The 19,958-nt window shown below is 39.3% G+C and overlaps 1 protein-coding gene across 1 annotated transcript in view; it reads left to right on the top strand.

Moving 5' to 3' along the window:
* VAPB (VAMP associated protein B and C) overlaps positions 1–19,147 on the top strand; it is a gene marked incomplete at its 5' end in the record, with an annotated part of 31,218 nt that extends 12,071 nt beyond the window's left edge. Inside the window, 5 exons of the mRNA XM_035900851.1 lie at positions 2,560–2,663; positions 4,910–4,990; positions 7,617–7,793; positions 9,958–12,815; positions 12,911–19,147. Of these exons, the coding sequence (XP_035756744.1) occupies positions 2,560–2,663; positions 4,910–4,990; positions 7,617–7,793; positions 9,958–10,116 (521 nt within the window). The remainder of the gene's footprint in view (positions 1–2,559; positions 2,664–4,909; positions 4,991–7,616; positions 7,794–9,957; positions 12,816–12,910) is intronic.
* Positions 19,148–19,958: the final 811 nt, after the last annotated feature.

Here is a 19,958-nt window from a genome sequence, read left to right as displayed (position 1 = left end):
GCAGGAATGTGTGAGAAAACCGGTATCCATTTCTTCAGAAACGTTTCAGAACAGGATGTACACAAGGCTGGTCCTTCATGTTTGAATTTTGAGAGAGAGAAGTGGGCTACCAAATATAACTTGCGTTACTCCCTGTTCCATTGATCTCAATGACTTTGCAGTTTTTGCTTGTGTTAGAATACTTCTGGAGCTTTAGCTGTAGTTTCGAAAGTGGTTGAAATACATATCTCTGCCTAATGGATGCTGGTGCTAGTAAACTTGAAGATCATGTTAATCATTTTGTTTCTTAGAACTCTGGGTTCTGATGAAAGCTGGTCAGAAGCTTTTGATCAGAGGAGATGACTTAATTTGATAAGGCATTTTGTAGGGACGTATGCTTTTCACGCAGTTCTTGCACAAGGTATGGAATTTCCAGTCAAAACAAAGGAGCAACATTCACAGTAGCAAATTCTCCAGCAATTAGAGCAGCTACGTGGAACTGATCTTTCACAGAACCCCCCCAATAGTATGTGAATAAATGTTGAAATAGTTTGGTTTCCTCTTGAACAAAGTACATATTTTTGAGCTTCCCATCTGGCTTACAAGACGTTTGCTGAATAATTTGTGTCAATGTGGCTTTCATGTATTGATCTAAAAATACAAGTGCTAACAAAATTTGTACTGTCAAGCCCTCTCTAGCTGCTTGCTCTTACTATTCAGTGAATGGAATTCAGAGCAGCAATCGTTTGGCATTCGAGAATGGCTTCAGCACTATCACTTGGGAAATAATGATTTTCAAATGAGCTTGCACTCAGCAAAGCAAACTGATAGAACTGCAGATCTGGAGAAGTTCCATAAACAGTGGATAGTTTTAACTACCCAGTTGGATCTTACACATTCTGTAGATTTGAAATAAGTTAGGTGTTTACTACAGGGGAGAAAAAATTACGCTGCTGCTCTTCAGTGTTGTATCATGCAATGTTGAAATATATGTGCTTTCACAGTGCAGTCACTTCTGTTTGGAAAAATAGTTTTAAAAGTAGCCTGTTAATTTGCAAACATTTGTTTGGGATTAGTATTTGATTACTGCAAGGTAAGTTAAAAAGGTATAATAATTTTTAGAGCACCTCATCTGTGAGAATTTGCTGTCTTCCTTCTCTTCTGGCTTTAAAAGGCATGTGGTTGTTGATAGACACAGATTGTGTGTATGATAAAGATGGCAAAGCCATAACATATTCTGCTCACTGAAGGAGGCAGATTGGTTTGACTTGTCTTCAGTTGCAATAAATGGGATCTTTGGATATCATTTTTATACCACAAACCCCTGCAATTAGTGCATATGAATTTGGGCACATAATGTTAATAGCACTAGTACTTGAAAGTAATCCTAATTCTTGAACTGCTTCTCAGTGATTGAATTGAGAGACTGAAGTAGCCTCATGGGTCGTAAAATGTGAATTTTTAAACCTTACACCATTTTTTGTTAGCAGTAATTGCAGTATATGCAAGCTTCATTTTAAATTTGAGGGGGTGGTAGCTTTTTGCAATATCTAATAATATGTTTGTGTAAACTGCTTTGCTTATTTTCACATATGTTCTGTCTCACGTTGAAACCAAACCAGATTTTGTTAATGTCACAGTAGCAGGTGTCATTTGCAAAATGTAAGGGTTCTAAGTGACCACTGTGATAAAAGAATATTCCGTGTAAATGAAACACATAACCCTTCCCTCTTCAAGTTACGTTAACGTGTTACCTCTTTACCCAAAAAGAAAGATACGGAAATTCCTAATATTCAATTTATAAACAAAAAAAGCACACACAATCTCTTCCTTGCGCTCTCTGCCCCCTGAACACAGTCATTTTCTGCACAAGTAAGTTCTGGAATGTTTGTGATTTTTCAATGGAGAGAAGTACATTTCTTGTATAGCTTTCAGAGGCAAAGTTTATATAGTATTTAACTGTAAACTTCCAGCTATAAATTAGTAACAAACTTTCAGCAACTTATTTTTGGAAGAGAAATACTTGTACTTGATAAAACAAATACCATGAGACTCTTAAACTTTGTAGAGGAAATTTCCATCCTGAGACTTGAACCTCAAGGTTTAAAATGTTTGACTTTGCCTCTGTAGCTTTTCTCAGGAACCATCAGCAATACTGTGTGTACAACTACTCAAAATGCCAGCTTGTTACTTCTGCCCCAAGGATGGAGGAAGAAGAAAAGATGCTTTCTTTGAGAATTTCCCCCTCTGTCCCAGAAGATATGTAAATTATCCTGTTTACTATAAATTACTATTATTATCTTGCCACAGTTGTGTACGGAATATTGCACAGTGATCAGCATTTCCAAAATTCTCAGACAAAAATCTAGGCAGACTGACAAAGTCTGTTTCCCTTATCTTCTTTTACAATTTTGTTTTAAAGTGAGGTTCCTGATCTCAGCTGCTGGTTTGGTCAGAACGGACATACAGCTTGAAAATATTTTAATGTTTGTATTTCTCAAATCTAGTAACTATATCATTATCACATGACTCTGCATCAGAGCAATGTTAACATAATGTGTTTTGGGGTTTTTCTTGCAGTGATGCTACAGCCTTTTGACTATGACCCTAATGAGAAAAGTAAACACAAGTTTATGGTTCAGTCTATGTTTGCTCCAGCTGATACTTCAGATATGGAAGCAGTAGTAAGTATTGAAATTAACTAAAATGGATTTCTTTGATTGTATAATTTTATAAGACCTTTTACTGTGTTGCTTAAGGGCTGTTGTCAAACCACACTGGAATGATCCTTGAAAGCTTTGCCAGATTTCCATCTCTGTACATGGCAAGGTGTTTTCTGTTTATTTTGAGCCCCAGGAAAGACAGTTGGTATCTGTGGTTGCTTCTTTAGGATGCTGCTGTCAGTAAATGGAATACCAAGCCATGAAACAAGTGTTAAGTAGTTTTAATTTTTTTTTTCAATATATAATTTTTTAGAAGGGCCAACTTGAAATATATATGCTAAGAATATATTCTGAGTCTGTGGCATCTTTTATATCTTATGCCTCTGTTCTGTCTTGAGTCTTTCCTTGAGCAGCTCCTTTTCCCAGCAAGAGTGAGGAAGATGATTTACAAGTATTGTATTTTTCTTTATCCCTACCTGTGTCTATTGTGGCTTAGGTAAATGAAAGGCCCTCAGAGATTTTGTCCTGTGGATTACAAATGAAAGTAACAGAAGCATGTATGTGCTGAAGCGAAGGACAAAAGTCGTAGAAATAAGATGTCAGGGTACATTAAGACAACTTGGAAAGGAACAAACTGGTATGTCAACTGGTGGCTTTCCTGTAACAGTAAGGTTTGCTACTGCAAGAAGGCACAAAGAAGCTTTCTCCAGTCTAGCTTTTGTTAGCTTGAGAGAATACTCAGTAGCTATTGAGGGCACAATAAAAAAGGAAAAAAAGGCCATTACTCCGAAATGTGGGGCTTGTGTGTGTTAGTATGTATGTGTGTAACTTAAACAAAAAAGCCAACTGCAAAAAAACTCAAGAGTACATATCATGGCTTTTTTACAATAGTCTTTACAATATGCATCTTCTTCTGAGTAGCTTTTCAAAGCTGCAGTGCTATACAGGGTTAAGAATTTCCATTCTGAAAGAGATTTGTGGAACTGTATTTGTTTAATGGCCTCAAAATAAGATCCAGTGGGAGAAACAGCAGTAGTAATAAAATGTCTGCATGACTAGAAAGATAAGCCAGTCTGCCTTTCTTTCTAACTCTTTTAATTTTTGTGAGTTATTTTATACAATGAAAAATGTTATTCTGCTGGCAAAGAATGTTTTTTAGGACCTAGATGGCCCTTTCAGTTTTCCAGAGCTCTCCAGACCAATATTTCTTTTCCTATAACACTTGATCAGTTCTCAGTTTTGTTACCACTCCCAAAATCTCTTCCAATTCTGGATAAACAGGTGAGACAAATTACTGGAGTACTACAAAGCTTTCGACACTTCACAGGCAGCCAGCGAGCTCAAAATAGAATTCTGACTTCAGCCCCAGAAGAGCTGAAGGACGATTCAGCTATTTAGAATGAGTCAAATACTTCTTCAGGTTGCACAGGGGTTAGCCATAATTTGATGCCTACATGAGATATGCTGAGCAATGTCATGCTACCAGAAGTATGGTCAGAGTGAAACGAAGCATACAAGAACTCCAGGACATAATTGTGGACACTTCTTGCTGTATATCACTATGATGAATCAATCTTTTCACTTCAGGGTTACAGCTGATATCAAGCAAAGATTTATAACTGTTAATCCCTATTAAAGATGTTGGAAGGAAAGTTTTTTATGGTAGACTCCCTAGTTGAAGGGGACAGAAGGATGAGAGGGGAAGCTGTCCCTTTCTAGATGTTGCACACCTCCTGCTATTGTTAGACATTGATGCTGAAAAATAAGGAGGTGGAAAACAAGGAGGGGGAAGAACAGTCCTGTAGTTCATACCAGTCAGGAAGAAAACCTCATGTGAAATTTGAAAACCTTGAGTAGGAACTCTACTGAACAAAGACTTGAGAACTGACATCGTTACTGATTTGGGTTTGGGTTTGGGTCCCCCTTTCCCTTCCTTTTAATTCCTTTTTTTTTTTTTTTTTTTCATCACTCCCCCATCTATGCTAATTACTCTTACACAATTCCCAGTTCTCTGATAAATTACCTGTGTGAGTTTCAGACTATTTAGTAAGACTTCCTTCATAGTATCTGGTCTTTCTTTGCAATACCACTCAGTTAAGTATTCGGTTTCATTTTTCATCATGTATGTAGTTAATGGTAACATGATAAACCCCTGTGCAATTTTTCCTGAGTAAGATGATGTGATTTGTTTACATAATACACTGTATTTTCTATCTGCCTTATTATAGTAATATGTTTAATTTTAAATTAATATTAAATTATTCCAGTGGAAAGAAGCAAAACCAGAAGAGCTCATGGATTCGAAACTTAGGTGTGTGTTTGAGCTACCAGCGGAAAATGATAAGCCTGTGAGTATTTTCAGATGCATATTGAGTGTTCTAACTTAATACCACAGTAAATCATGTAAAATGACATGTTTATACAGACAGCTATATAAGCAAAAGACAGAACCCCATTTCACTGCCTGGATGGCATCACCCTTTGAAAACACAATATAAACTATTTAAAATCTTAGTAATGCTTAATGTAAGTAGCAGCTGATTTGAATAATGTAAGTGCAACACAAATACAAAGAAGTCTTTGAGCTGATCTGTTTTCATTTAGTGAAGGATCACAGGATAAAGATTATTTTTTAAAAATTTGAAAGATGCTGATGGATGGACATAAAGCTCAGAGTTTACACTGAAGCAGTTATAACTGTTACCAATAGAAATTTGCCTGTCCAGCAATCCCCTGTCCTTCCTTGCATTGTGGTTTAACCCCAGCTGGCAACTCAGCCCCACACAGCCGCTTGCTTACTCCCCCCTCGTGGGATGGGGGAGAGAATCAGAAGAGTAAAAGAGAAAGCTCATGGGCTGAGATAAAGACAGTTCAATAGGGAAAGGAAAAGCTGCGCACACAAGCAAAGCAAAGCAAGGAATTAATTCCCTGCTTCCCATGGGCGCAGGTGGGTGTTCAGCCATCTCCAGGAAAGCAGGGCTCCATCACTCTAGCAGTTGCATAGGAAGACAAACGCCATCACTCCGAACACCCCCCCCTTCCTTCTTCTTCCCCCAGCTTTATGTGCTGGGTATGACGTCATACGGTGTGGGATACCCCTGGGGTCAGTTGGGGTCAGCGGTCCCGGCCGTGTCCCCTCCCAGCTCCTTGTGCACCCCTTATTCCCTACCATTTACATCATGCTCAGGTCCCACACTATCCAGTACAGCCTCGTTAACCACGACACTCCTTCCCATCCTTGATATAATACGCAGATATCATTCCCTTAGTCTATGGACCACCCCTGTAAAATGTCCAGAAACGTCCACAAAATGTCCATGGAGTTCATGCAGTCCATGACTTTGGGCTCCATCTCCTATGGTGGTTGCTCAGGGCAGAAGAGGTGCTGTGTTGCATGGAGTTACTGGGCACCAAAGCCAGCTCAGGTCAGGTCACTGCTGCACTTGCGCTGCTTCTTGTAAGGCTTGTCCTCCACTGGTTTGGGTGGTTACTGCTATAGTAATTCCCATGACATGCAACTCAAACCCTGGGTTACAACAATTTAAAGGTATTTCCATCACAATCTCCACCTCTGGTCCCTTTGGACCAGACCATCAGGTTTAACGTTGCAGTGAACCCCACCCCTGCTCCAGCTTGCACTTACCCACAGACTGCTGTCTCTGCTCCAAGTGGAGCCTTATCTGTGCACCACAGTCTCTCCAGGGCTGTACCTGCTACAGCATAGGCTTATCCACAGCCACAGTCGCTTTGAGGTGCACCTGCTCCATTGTGGTGATTACAATGCTGATTTTTAGCAAGTAAATTGGTAGAAAAATAGTAAGGAAGACACAAATGCAGTTAGGGATTATATTGCAATTAGCAGCTATAATATTGTAGGATCCTTTTTTGTTAGGGTAATGAACACATTAATTTCTAATGGAAGTATGTAATGTCAAATGTGGAACTGATAATGGAGTGAATAAACAGAAAAATGTTTCCTAGTATGCAGGTACTGAAGGCACAATTGTTCCTCCACCTTGCACTGGACAGCTTGTAGTTATGATTTTGTATTGTTACAATATTGCTATTGTAGCCTCACTATGTCTGCTCTACCTGCCCCAGGCAGTGAACATTTGCTCTATAAGTAGGTGCTTTTGCTTTAGGCCAGGGTGCTTTCTGTGTTTCCAGTTTAGAGGTGTGATGAGAGGAAGGAAAAAATCCGAATTAAATGAAACTTAATAGCTATTCTGTTTAGTCGTAATTTTTTCTATAATCCCTAAAATTCATTAGAGAAAAACAAAGCATGAGTAGTGACAAGATCCTATTACTTTATTCATGTAAATAAAATCTTCATGTTAAGACTTTGGTGGCAGTTTGAGTGGGGAGAGAGTGGTTTGGGTTTTGTGAGAGCCAGACCCTTTGCATTCTAAAGTGCAGAACATGGAGAGGATGCAACGGCAGGAAAGAGATGAGGGTTTGGAGGTGTGCAGCTTGTTTCCTAGCTTGGGTTGCAAGTTCCTTCACCACCAGAGAAGCGCAGAAGGATGGAGAGGTGATGGCCAGCTGTGGGGAGTGAAGAGAGGGAACTGCAGCAGGGCAGGTGGGTAACACCCTGGTTACTGGAGTAGCTGCTTGTGTTGTGCTTGAGGAGGGAAGGGTGAGGAGGGCACTAATAGTCCATAAGCAGACTGTGAGCAAGTAAGTTCTCGTTCAGGCTGTGGGACATGGTCTAAGGATATTTCCTTTTCTATATATGCAGGGACTGAACAGTCGAGGTCATTCTGTCTGCACTTACTGCTGCTGATCTGGTGTTCTCTGTGAAACAGGAAGGGGAAGTAAAGGTTACAGAGAGAAAAATGTTGTCTATTTCTTTTGATACAGGCACGTTTCAGGTGTGCACAGACAATTTTACCTGATTCTCCTCCTAAATATCAGGTGTGTTGTGTGGTGTGGTGTTAATAACTAACCAAAAATCACTGTATCCTTTTTTAACAGCATGACATAGAAATAAATAAAATTGTATCCACAACTGCAACAAAGACAGATTCCTCTGTAATGTCTAAATCAATAAGTTCTTCTTTGGATGACACTGAAGTTAAGAAAGTAATGGAAGACTATAAGAGGCTTCAAGTAGAAGTTCAGAGGTTACGGGAGGAGAATAAACAGTTTAAGGTAAAGATACTTCTTTTTTTTTTCAGATTTATCCCTTTCCTGAAAAAGAAGCTTTCAACTTAAAGGTTTGGTTACCTGACCCTGGCACGATATTTTAATATTGTCTATAAATTAAAAGATAATTTAGGTTTCTTTCTGTAAACTGAGAAAAAAGTGTTGAAATAAATGCTTCCTTTGAAAGAGTATACAAGTCATGCAGTCAGAGAAACCAATTGGATAGCAACCCAAAGTAATGAATTCCATCTTTTTTTTTTCTTCTTTTGCTTTTCCCACCTAATTTTCTCAGTCTGAATTCAGCATCCAGTGTTGGATTTGGCCCTGTTCTCTCAAACTGATGGGAGCTTGAGGGCAGCGTTGTGCAAATACTGAGTGTTTTAGTAATTGCACCTATAATATGCAGTTGAAATGACCAAAGTAAGACAGATTAATAGGAAATATGCTTCCTGTCATATCCAGAACATCACTGTGAAATCAAGTAATTGAGAAGCCTTTATCACCATGCTAAAATACTCTCTTTACAGTAGTTTCCTTTGCTGTAAATGTCTAGTTTCATAGATAACGGCACCAATAAAAATTCAGAATTTGTGGCTGTTGGAGCCCAATGAAAGGAACTCTGTTCTGTCAGCTCTGATGCTGCTGGGCTGGCTGATGCACCAAGAAATTGTTTAAACACTTGTAAACTGGTTTTGTTTTGCACATAGAAATAATATATGTATACAGCTGAGACACAAGCTTAACTTTTCCTTGTGTTCTTGTTTTGCCAGTGTCTCACAATGCTATAAGTGCTATATGATTTTATTTTTTTGCAAATCAGTCTTGAATAAACACTCTGCAGGAGATATCTAGCATTGAGCTGATGTCTTACTGTGACAGAACGGTGAGCTGTTTGTTCCTTTGTGGAGTGTTAGAAACATCAGAAAACAAACTTAAATTATTGCTAGCCACCAGGTGCTGTCAGTGTCAAGCTGGAGTCACTGTCAAAAGGAAGTTGAAATATTTAAAATGAAAATGTGCTGTTTCTAGCAGTAAAATAAACAACACTTCGTTGTTTACAAAAGTCAGTTGTCCCTATCCAGACTTAAAGCAGTAGTGAGATATCAGGCAGTCTGTGACTTTTAATTAATAAATAATAATTTTAAAAAAAAAAGTTTTCCTCCAGTACATTAGGTGCTGCTTTAAAGTCAAAAGTGAGAAACACTGAGCCTTTTAAATGTCACTTATCTGACAGTCAATTTATAAGGCCGCGATAACTTTTATTACAATTTTATTTTTTTAGTATTTTTTTCTGTCTAGACGAGGCTTTTGCTTCAGTATCTTACACGTTTGCACTATAATGCTGTATTGCATGAAGTCTAACACCGTTGCTTCAGCTGTGTGCAAGTCAGGTCACAAAAGTCTCACTTTACCATCTCCCAAAGTGCCCTGTGTGTGGATGGAGTGTGCTAACACACAGCTGTGCCGCACGGTAGTTTAGACCAAGATGTGGGGAAGATAGTCTCCAGTGATTAGTGGTAATATCTGGCGTTATGATGTAGTTTTATTTGTTGTCTCATACATCTTTAAATCAAGAGAGCTGTCAAACTCATACCGAGAATATATCCTAATTATTGCCATTAGTTTCATGTCAAAATGTCAGCATTAATATGATGGAGGAAATAAATTTCCCTTCAAATGCTGGTAAAATTTGTTTGTGACATCTAACTAGGGGAATGATGAGTATAATTGCCTTAAAGTTGCATATTTTTCACAACCTGTCTTAGTTATATTGAAAAGCATTTTCCCTCACAGCACTATATTTGCTTCAGAACGAGAAAAGCATCTTCGTGCCATTCCCTCCATCATTGTTGTTGAAATTCTGGAGCTGTCTCCAGACCTCGGACAAGTGTTCTTGCAGGGTTCCTCATTGCTTGCCCTGTTACCTTAGAGGAGAAACTTCCAAGAGCATGTGTTTTTTGCTCTGCTAGTCAAGTAGATACAGAATTCCACTCTTACCTCACTACCCTTGCCGTCTCAGGATTATCTAGGAAATAGAGCTCTAAATTAGCTGTAAATTAGCTTTTGCCTATTTTATTATGCCCACCTAAAACAAACATGGTAAGGGTGAACATTTAAAGCTTTTTTGTTTTTTTTTTTCAGTAGAAGTAATCAATATATCTTCCTTTAGGAAGAAGATGGACTGCGGATGAGGAAGGCACCGCAGACGAACAACCCAATATCTGCTTCTGCAGCTGCTGTCAAGGACGAAGGGCTCAGCTCCAGACTACTTGCTTTGGTGGTTTTGTTCTTTGTCTTTGGTGTAATTATAGGAAAAATAGCCTTGTAGAGGCAGCATGCTGGAAAATGTAAATTGGTTTGATGGTTCTGCCATATCATTGGATTAAATTTATTCATAACAATGTTTAAAAAAAAAAAATTAATGTATGACATCTCACAGGTCTTGCCTTTAAATTACCCCTGCACAAATACTCTGTAACATAATCTAGAAAGTTTAAAATGTACAATGAGTGAATGAACGAAAGAGAATATGCTTCAGCCATGAAAGTGGGGAGAAAATCATGATTTAACACTACAACGGAATATTGTATATGTCATTTTAAACATTCTTAGACCCTGGTACATGTTGCTGGATTACCTCTTTTTAAAAAAAAAAAAAGAAAAAAAAAAGGAAAAATAGAAAAAACTGTCCCTCCACTGCTGGAGCTGGCCCTATTGGATGTTTGGAGCTGGGTTAGGCAGGAGGTGTTGATAACTTCTGTAAAATACGTTAATCCACCATTCTGCTCATAAATTTAACAGTTTCTGTCAGTGTCTTCAACTCTGTGCAAGTTACCAATTTCTTGGCACTTAAATGAATAGTGAGAAGCTGAAAAGAATTGTATGTGGCAATGCTGAATGTGCTAGGCATCATTAAGAGGCATATATTGACTGGTATGACGCTCATTTGGAATAAAGGTCAATGCCTTGTTCTCATAAAGGGACCAAGCTACATTGCTGTTGGTTCATTTAGTTGAATTAAAATGTTATTCAGAGATGTTTAATGCATATTTAACTTATTTAATGTATTTCATCTCATGTTTCCTTATTGTCACAAAATTGACTAATACTATATGGTATGAAAAGGCACCTGTTTAAAGCCAGTGACTAGAACTAAAAATTTGCTGCTGTAGTGATGCGAGATTCTTCTGCCTCCTGGTGTTTTGGGCACTACACAATTGTTGGGAGTTTTGATCATCTGAGCATTGGAGAAACAGTGGTCAGGAAACTGTTTTTGTATGTAAATAAGTCTATCTAGGGGAAAAAATATTAGTAGTAAACTAGTCCTATGCCGTAAAAGACCAATCCTGTTTGACTATGTAGCATCTTAAAGAAAAAAAAAAAAAAAAAAGAAAAGAAAAATTAAATAAAGCCCCCAAATTAATGTTTCCTTTGTTACTTTTGTCATGTTATCACAGTTTTAGGGGGAGGGGGGGTGGAAACAGTATTCTCCATCAACTTAGTTTGTGTACGGCATAAGAAAACTTGCAGCCTTGTTTCAGGATGAATTTTTTTTTTTTCCAGCCTAATTTTAAAATCAATCCAAACAGCCCCATCATGAGCCTGATATACATAAGTGTTGTTCAGAGTAACCGTGCTGACTGCTGAGGTGCAAGGTAACTTCCCATTTTTCAGTTTAGTTGGGTACAGTAAAGATGCTTGATAGCATGTTGAAAGTAAGGTTTTGTTTCTAAGCATACTTTTAGTACAAAATACAGAAACTCAATGTGTTTTAACATGTTGAACTTCAATAGATGAAGTAGGTTTTGAGCAGGTAAATTCCCATATATCCTTAGATGGTAGATCCAAAAACCATTGGTGACAGAAGTTCTTGTAACACCTTTCAGGATTCAGAATAAGTCTTTTAAAAGTGACTTCTTCCATTCCTTTATTATGCCTATGATTTCTTGAGAAAGGTGTTTGGGCTGCAGCCTGTCTACTACTCTTGTTGACCTTTATATTTGTTCCACTTGTGTCTCAAGGGTTTCCTGCTTTGCAAGTGCAAATAAGTGAAATTTTCTGTAAGGTTTAATAAGAAAATAGGGGGAGAAAATCTTAACTGGTGTGTTCAGCTTACGAACACAACTCTGGGAGTACTTCTAGAAGATTAAACAGAAATGAGAGGTGTATCTTTAGCATTTTAAATTGCTAGTGCCTTGTATGCTCAGGATAGGAGTGACAAAGCTATTAAAGTCTGCCTGTAAAGGGCAGAGGAGATGGGAGATGAGCTGGAAAGAACGAAGCAGTGAGTTCAGTGTGACAAATTGGGTAGAACTGATCAAGAAGAAGATACTTTCCAGGGAGAAGCAGCTAATGAAAACTTCTACATGAAACATTTTAAAAGAACCTTTCCAGAAAGACAAGGTTCCAAGTGATGTTGCAAAATTAGTTTTCATGGCTTTGAAGAATATATTTGAGAAAACCCTTACTGAAGGGAGACTGAGCTATGCAGTATTTTTTAAGAGGCTGTAGATATCTTGATCTCACTAAAATAAAAATGTGTAATCAGAAGAGCTGAATTCCTAACTTGCTTTAAAAAAAAAAAAGTTACTAACTTGTTTTGAGAGCCTTTTTTTCTGCTGAAAAACAGCCTCAAAAAAGTTTGGTTTAAAAAAAGAAAAAAGGCTGTCTTTGCAGGGTAAAGGGGGAGCATCAAAGCTTTAAACTGGTCTCTTATGAGTATATCTGTAGTAATGTTCTAGGCAGATTTTTACACACGCTGTTAGCTACCGCAGTTGACTTTGCTGGCACAGGCAGCTCCCAGATGAAGGGGAAAGCCAGCAGAATGTCTGCCCTCTTTCCAGTGGTCAGTAGTCACTGCTCAGTGATCTGTGACAACTTGGAACTTTAAATCATTTGTGAGCAAAGTTGTTCTTGCTGTTTGCACTCCAGGATTACAAAGAGGTCCCAGAAAACACTCTCGTGCTTTGCTGGATGCCTTACAACCGCATGATCAAGGAGACCAACAAACAGAGGACCTTAGTTAAGGTTCTGTTGGTCCCAATCATAGCCTGCAGTTGGGGCTGACCCACGATGCCTTACAACCGCATGATCAAGGAGACCAACAGAGGACCTTAGTTAAGGATCTGTTGGTCCCAACCATAGCCTGCAGTTGGGGCTGACCCACACCATCAGTCCTAAACAAGACTGTTAATTTAACTGCTTTTATTTTGGAATTTAACCAAATTCTGAGGTCTTTCCTAACCATTTCTGACAACAGCCTGAATAGACAGTAGCACCAAATTGTCTGGCTAATGCTTTGCTTTTGCTGAGCTTAAAATAAAATGACCGATCAGTGGAATCCTTACTACCTGTCTGTTTGACCAGACCCTTCTTTCATATGCCGTAGAAAGAAACCTAAGGATGTTTTTTTCTCCCAAGGTTCCTAAAAGGCCAGTCTGTAGATACATTGCAAAAATATATTGGATGGGTGTTCTTAAGCCACCTGGATCTTTCGGAAGTTGTTCCTTACATGGTGACACCAGAGCAAATGTTTTCATGAAGTATTCATAGAAAGTGACTTATTCTAGAGGGCATTGTATATTTTAGGAAGTTATGCATGAAACATAGAGTTTCTAAATAAGATTATTGTCTGGTGTCCTCACACACCACCAGATATTAGAAAACTGTAACTGATACATGATCGTAGAAATCAAGTTATTACTTAATCTAATTATTGTCCTTACTGTTATTTTAGGATGCCCACTTGCATATACATTTATTGTTAATTTTTGTGAGAGCCAGTAGAGGCTGCTTGGGTAGTTCTTCATTTTGTGGAGCTTTACACTCCTGTCTGCACTCTTCGGGCAAATTTGGTACAAATAGGTATCTAAAATGTCTTGAAGCCTAGTACTGGGAAATGAATGGAAAATGGTTTCTACTATTTTCATGTAGTTATCCACACCTTAAAGTAAATATTCCATGCATGAATGATCATAACTATTGCTCCGCGTTGGCAGTTGTCAGCTGTGAATGCACAAGTGGAACAATTGCATATGCCAGCTAGGCACCCGGTTTCAAGTTCCTGTTGAATAGCCTTAAGGGTTGAAGAGCAGGATAATGCCATGTGTGTCCTGTGGAGAGGGATTGATGTACCATAATGTAATTTTCTAAAAATACGGGATTGTAATAGCTTGATGGTGGTATTCCATGTTACTTTTTTGTCCTGAAATGCTGTTAGTGGGATAAAGTTGGAACCTCACTTTGCAAATCGCTAGAGTTTCTTCTCACCAATAAACTATAAAGGGTTTCTATTCGCTGCACATGTCAACTTGCAATTCTTATTATAATCTTGACTTAGCAGATAGCAGATTTACATAGTGGTGTGCACACAAAAATGGATTGTTAATGTCTTAAGATACTTGATGTTGCAATTGCCTAATGAAAGAAAACTGTGTCATCCCTTTTCTTTGGAAAACGTGTATGACGCTTTCATCTCTTCATCGGAACGCTTCCTTAATTCTCGGGCACAACAGTGACTTAACTGTAGTATTCTCAGTTTTTGAAACCATACTTCTCTTGCTCTACGTGATGTCCTGAAATGCCATATCCTGAGTTCTGTTTTCTATATAAAGTAACTCAGAAAAAAACACAATCAAAGTTCCCTCTGTTTGAAATTAAAGAACATGTGAAACAAGCACTCTGAACTTGATGTTTGTCGTGGCTGGGTTACAGCTGCAATAGAACTTCACAGCAGCGCTGGAGCAGCCTGGGGTCCAAGAGACGCTTTTTCATTGTTTGAAAATGGGTTAATATCCATTACTCACATCCTCTAGTGAGCAAGTTGAGAAGGGACAGGTGGTGAGTGAATTTCAGTGTGCATATTTGAGATTTTTTTTTTTTTTTTTTTTTTGAGTCAAACACTAATACAAAAAGAAGAAAGAAATCTGTACAGGGGTGAGACTGGTTCAGTACCGTATGCGGTACTACAAATTTAATTTACTAATTAGAAAATACTTGTATAAACCGATGTTCAGGCATTTTAGAAAGAAAAGCAACTACTGAGGAAAGCTGCTTGTTCATATAGTGAAACCTAGCAGTTCTCTAGATACCCTTCATTAAAAGATGACAATGGGGTACAATGCCAGTATAAATCATCTGTTACAGTTAGATAAATAGTGGGATTTATTGTTCAAGCAGGGCAATGCTGATCCTTTGACCATGTCCAATTAAGATTTCTTTGCATTATGCCGACAGCTTCGCGTGTACCGAATCACTTTGTCTAACGGGTGTCAGTGCAAAAGTGACATTGCTCATTGTGTTGGTGTTATGTTGATTAGCTTCCGAGGACAAAGTAATTGTGTGTTTCCACGACTCGGATCTGCTTAAATATAAATTTTGTTTGTTTTATTAATGGATTGATTTTTTTTTTTTTACTGGATAAATGTAGATTGTTTTTTAAAATAACACAGGAGCCAGCCAGAAATCTCTTACATCTAATACTCTAGTAAGCATGCACTTGCATACTTCTAAAATGACTGTATACCTGTCATTTACTCCACCGTTTCCTGTGGCTTCATTTCCTTTTACAGAACTGCTTTCACATTTATACTTTGAAGAGCAGAACTTTTACTAAACTTCCACATAGACCTTTTTGCCTCCCAGTCCAGGCCTTAGTTTGTCCTGAAGCTCCTGCGTGAGTGAAAACTACAAAAAGGAACGGGGAGTCTACGAGTGCAGAAACAAGGCTGCTTTTCCTTGAAGCAAACTTGAACTTTGGATCTTTCCTCCTATGGTCTGTCATTAGAAAATGGCCTTTTCCAGATGGCAAAACAAAAGAAGTTAAGAAAACAAATGAATTAAGAAGAATTAATTGAAGCCGCATATTACAAGTTGACATTATACATCTGGCATTTCTGTTTATGTTTCTGCATCAGTACATTTCATTCCTATTTAATAAGTTCCTAATTTTGTGGGGTTCTTTTTTTCAAGATTTCGAAGTGCATATGAAGGACAGCCTGTAGTAAAGTATTGTTCCCAGTTTAGCTGTACTTCATTTTTTTAATCAAATCTTTTTCTTCAGTGGATAAACTCACAAGATTAGAAAAGCCTCTTGAACTCCCTCATGTTTGAGTTGGCAGAATTCCCACACACAATTATCCACACACAACTACTTTTAAAAGACCTTTATTAAGGCCGTACAAAGTCAAGCACTCAGAAGTTAGGAAATGGCAAAACCAAGTTTCTGCACGGTTAGTTTGGCCAATTTTTGTGAGTATGTTGCAGTATCTGATCAAGCCTTCGGTAAAAGTGAGCTAAGGCTGCCCAGGTGGCATCTAAAACTGCCCAAATTTGTGTGCCTGACCACATATAATCTTAAATTCTCTTAAGATACATATAATTCAGTTTTTAAAAGTTGAACTTAAAAAATGCCATCATGGTATTGCTTGTAACCCGTGTGTGTGTCAGGATTTAATCCTTTACATTGTGCGTATGGACACCCGTTCCTGACCTAAGCACCTATGCAGCGGTGGAGCAGAGCTGAAGCAGCAGGTTTCGTTTTCCTATTTCATGGGCAGGCCACACGCAAGCGCGATTGGAGCCACGAATTTTTGCTTTAGTTCTGAGCCCAAAAGAGTGTTTCCATGAAGGCTGCAGACTCTCCAGCCCAATTTCTTTCCTGATCAGTTCTGCCTGAGCTGTCAAATCCCACTCCATTCCCTCCCTCAGCCCTTTGGTTCAATCAAGAGCCATCCTTGTTCCTTCACTGCTCCTCAGCAAAGGCACCGATGTTCAGCCCAGCCCAACCTTTAAACAAGTTTTCTTCTCTGCTGCCTATTTATTTTCCATCTCAGTCTCTTTCTTCCCATTGCCCTTCCAGTCTTGCTCTTCCCTGACTTTGGGCCACAGGAGCGCTTCGTAGCAGAGCGCGCCCTTGACGTGCCTAACCCTGGACCTGGCTGCCTTTTCCCATCCCAGGGAACCACTCGCCTTTCTGCTCCCTTTTTGATGAAATTTGTTCCTTCTTCCTCTTCACTCTGTGTAACGTTCGGAGCAATGGAGCTTGTCAACCATCTCCTTTCTGTCTCCAGCTTTTTTTCTGCTGTTTCAATGCAGCATATTTATCGGAAATAGCACGCTTTTATGTTCAGTGTGGATTGTTTATCAAATGAAGCACTAGGTCAATGCTGTTAATATCTCCAGAAGTGTTGTAAAACTCCCTTGTGTGTTTGTTTCAGGTCAAGAATTGTTTGGGCAATCTAGAACGCCAAATACATTCTAAGGTACTATAAACAGGGGGGCATGAAGGTGGCTAATTGGAAAGAGAAGTCACTGTTAATTGAGCTGTGAAGAGGCAGTGGCAGTCAGACTCATGACTACGTCCAGCAAACTCAGCTCATGCTTTAAATTTTTGCGCCTGCTAGAGAAGCAGAAAATTGCAAAGGCAACTTGTTTAAGTAGCTTATGATACTAAAGAAAGTACGAAAGACTGTCGTGCTCAGACAGTGCGCGAAGCTAGTAAATGTATTCAGAGTGTTTGAGAAGTATTTTATTTTTCTCTGCTTTTTGGAGTGGTTAAAAAAATGATTACACTTTTGAAAAGTATTATATAAGAAGTGAACAGGAAGAGTTTTCCAAGACACATGTGCCTCTTATCATTGACTTCCAGCTGGTACTAACCTGCCAGTGCATCTGTTAGCCTGGCTTCTCTTCACAGGGACAATAAAAAGGTATATATTCATTTTCAGTTGAAAGGAATCCAGTAGTAAGGGCTAACGTTTGTTGTCTACGTCCTAGACCTGTTTTTCTAATGCAGTGTTAGACATGAAACATGAAGTTACTCCGTTTTGTCTTGTGTCAGATAAAGATAAATGACTCGCAGGACTAGAAGTTGGTGGTTACTGTGGAAGCCTGATTACATTCAAGCTAGGCGTACAGCCATGCAAACCTCTAATAAATGTAATTGGTGCTTCAGAAGGGCATAGCTGAGCGAATTTCATATCAAATCTGGTAGTGAAGAAGAAATTAGATGGGAAACTGAATTAGAATTGGCAGTTTTCTAAGTGAAAGCTATTAAATGGCCAAAACCCCAACAATTTTGCAGTCGAGAAGGGGGACGACTTTGGCTAACCGCCCATCCTGTTTCAGTGATGAAATGAAGGGAAAAATTAGATGTAAAGTAATATAAAACAAATAAGAAAAGGGGAAGCAGACAGCAATCAACTCAAAATGAGAGTTATGAAGTGTAGAAAATTAATAAGGAAAGCAATAGCCAAAGGAAAATAAAAATGTATGGGTTGGAGTGCTTGGAGAGGGTGATAAAGAGCTGAAGTTCAGAGGAAATCTTTGCGGTAGGATAAGGACCATTACAAGACGCAGGTGGTAGAACTGCTAGTGGTGATGTAAGAGAACTGGAAAGGTGATGTCATTCATTAGCAATGCCTAATATTAAAAATTAACATTTTATAATTCAGTAGGCCCTGTATCAGTGTTTCTAAGGGAGATGCCTTGGGCCGTCCGCCCTGCCGGCCAGAGGGGTGGCAAAAGGACGGGGGGGGGCGGGTGAAGTGCTTAACTAGCTTGACACTGCCAGGGAAGGGATGGAAAAGGAGGTGAATGTTACTGAGGGAGCACGATGTAAAGTCGTTTCATTCTGTCTTTGGTTTTCAGTTTTCTGTGGGATTAGAGTGAACCAAGTGTATCTGGGCCCCTGCAAAGCTCGGTGTTGCCTGACAATTGCCCCTTCTGGAAGGTCCTTCAGAGAGAACCGTAGTGAAATGGGAAGGGTTCTGCTGGGACCCGATCCGAGTCAGTGGTTCCAGATCACTGGTGAAAATAGATGTAAAATTGGTACTGATAAAATGTTACCAGGACAAAAATATCCACACCCAGGACCAGAGTGAACAAGAGCTCCACGTGTTCCCAGTGCAGTCCCAGGGTGAAAGACTAATGAATAAGAATGTGTTCTTGTTTTTAATTACCGTTAGCAGTAAGTGATTATACTTCTGTATGTCTCAGCTGTGAGAGTTGGGAATTTCGGATGCAATTTGGATATTTACATTTTAAAAGAGAAGCTGAGTAATTGGAATGGATGCAAAAAAAAGATTCAAAAATTACCGGTGGAGCGTGAAAATGCCTTAGAGGGGGCAAGAGGGAAACTCAGTTGGCTGAGTTTATCTACCAAAATTGAGAATGTCTTGATTACAGTGCACAAGTACCTTCACGGATAGAAAATACTGAACACTGCAGCTCTCTGATCTTAAAAAGAGCAACACAACAAGAATCACTGGCAATCGAAGCCAGGCAAATTCAAATTGGAAAAAGGCACAAATTCTTAAGAGAGAATAACTGTGTAATTTAGGAATGTTTCTCCAAAAACTGTGAACAGAACAATAAAAGTTATGATATTTATGCAAATAGCTTTTTCATGGCTTTTTTTTTTCTTTCAGAAGTATACTTAAAGGGGGGGGAAACAGGACCAAGAGGCTCCTGATGAGGCTTTCATAGGGAAGTTCAGTCAGCATAGCCTGTCCGTCGTGCAGTTGTGGAGCTGTGTCGGAGCATCCAGTGCTGCTGGAGCCCAGTGGTGGTTCACCTGCGGTGGGAGGAGCTGGGAACTTTCTCAAGTGTTGTTGTGTACGTTGTGTAAGTACGCGGTGTTGTCTTGTAACCTTTTACATCGTGTTAATCCCATCACCACCCTGAAAGGATCTGTGGTCTCGGAGGATTTTTTACACCATGCGGTATCCAAACACTTGCTAAGTTTAATACATTTCCTTACTATGTAAATGGGGAGCAAAAAAAAAGGTGTCTGCACACAGATCTCATTCTTGGGGGTAAATGGAGGGCAGGAATTGCTTCCCCCTCTGCCCACCCTCCAACGACAGCACAAGGCTGTTCCCTGTTCTTGCCATGGACATCTCTGGGTCCTGCAGAAACGTGTGGTGTTGCTGGTGGGAGTCACAGGAGCCTTTCCTCCAGGCTGCGGTGAGTGACCGCTCTGGCACGGTGATGGGAAACAGGTCTGCTGCAGAAAAAGTTCTGCTGTGTGTCTGGTTTACATGAGAAGCAGCTGCGCTGCCCTAGAAGTGGCCCCGATGCGTAGCATCGCAACGGGGACATCCCAGAGGAGATGCCACATTCTCCAAGATGCAGTTCCAGTTCTTCAAACGTTTGCCCGTGGATCTCCAC

Source organism: Egretta garzetta, unplaced genomic scaffold, assembly GCF_000687185.1.
Source record: "Egretta garzetta isolate BGI_Z169 unplaced genomic scaffold, ASM68718v1 scaffold188, whole genome shotgun sequence".
Classification (NCBI taxonomy): domain Eukaryota; kingdom Metazoa; phylum Chordata; class Aves; order Pelecaniformes; family Ardeidae; genus Egretta; species Egretta garzetta.
Note: the sequence above shows the minus strand (reverse complement) of the source record. Positions and strands in the feature narration are given on the sequence as shown.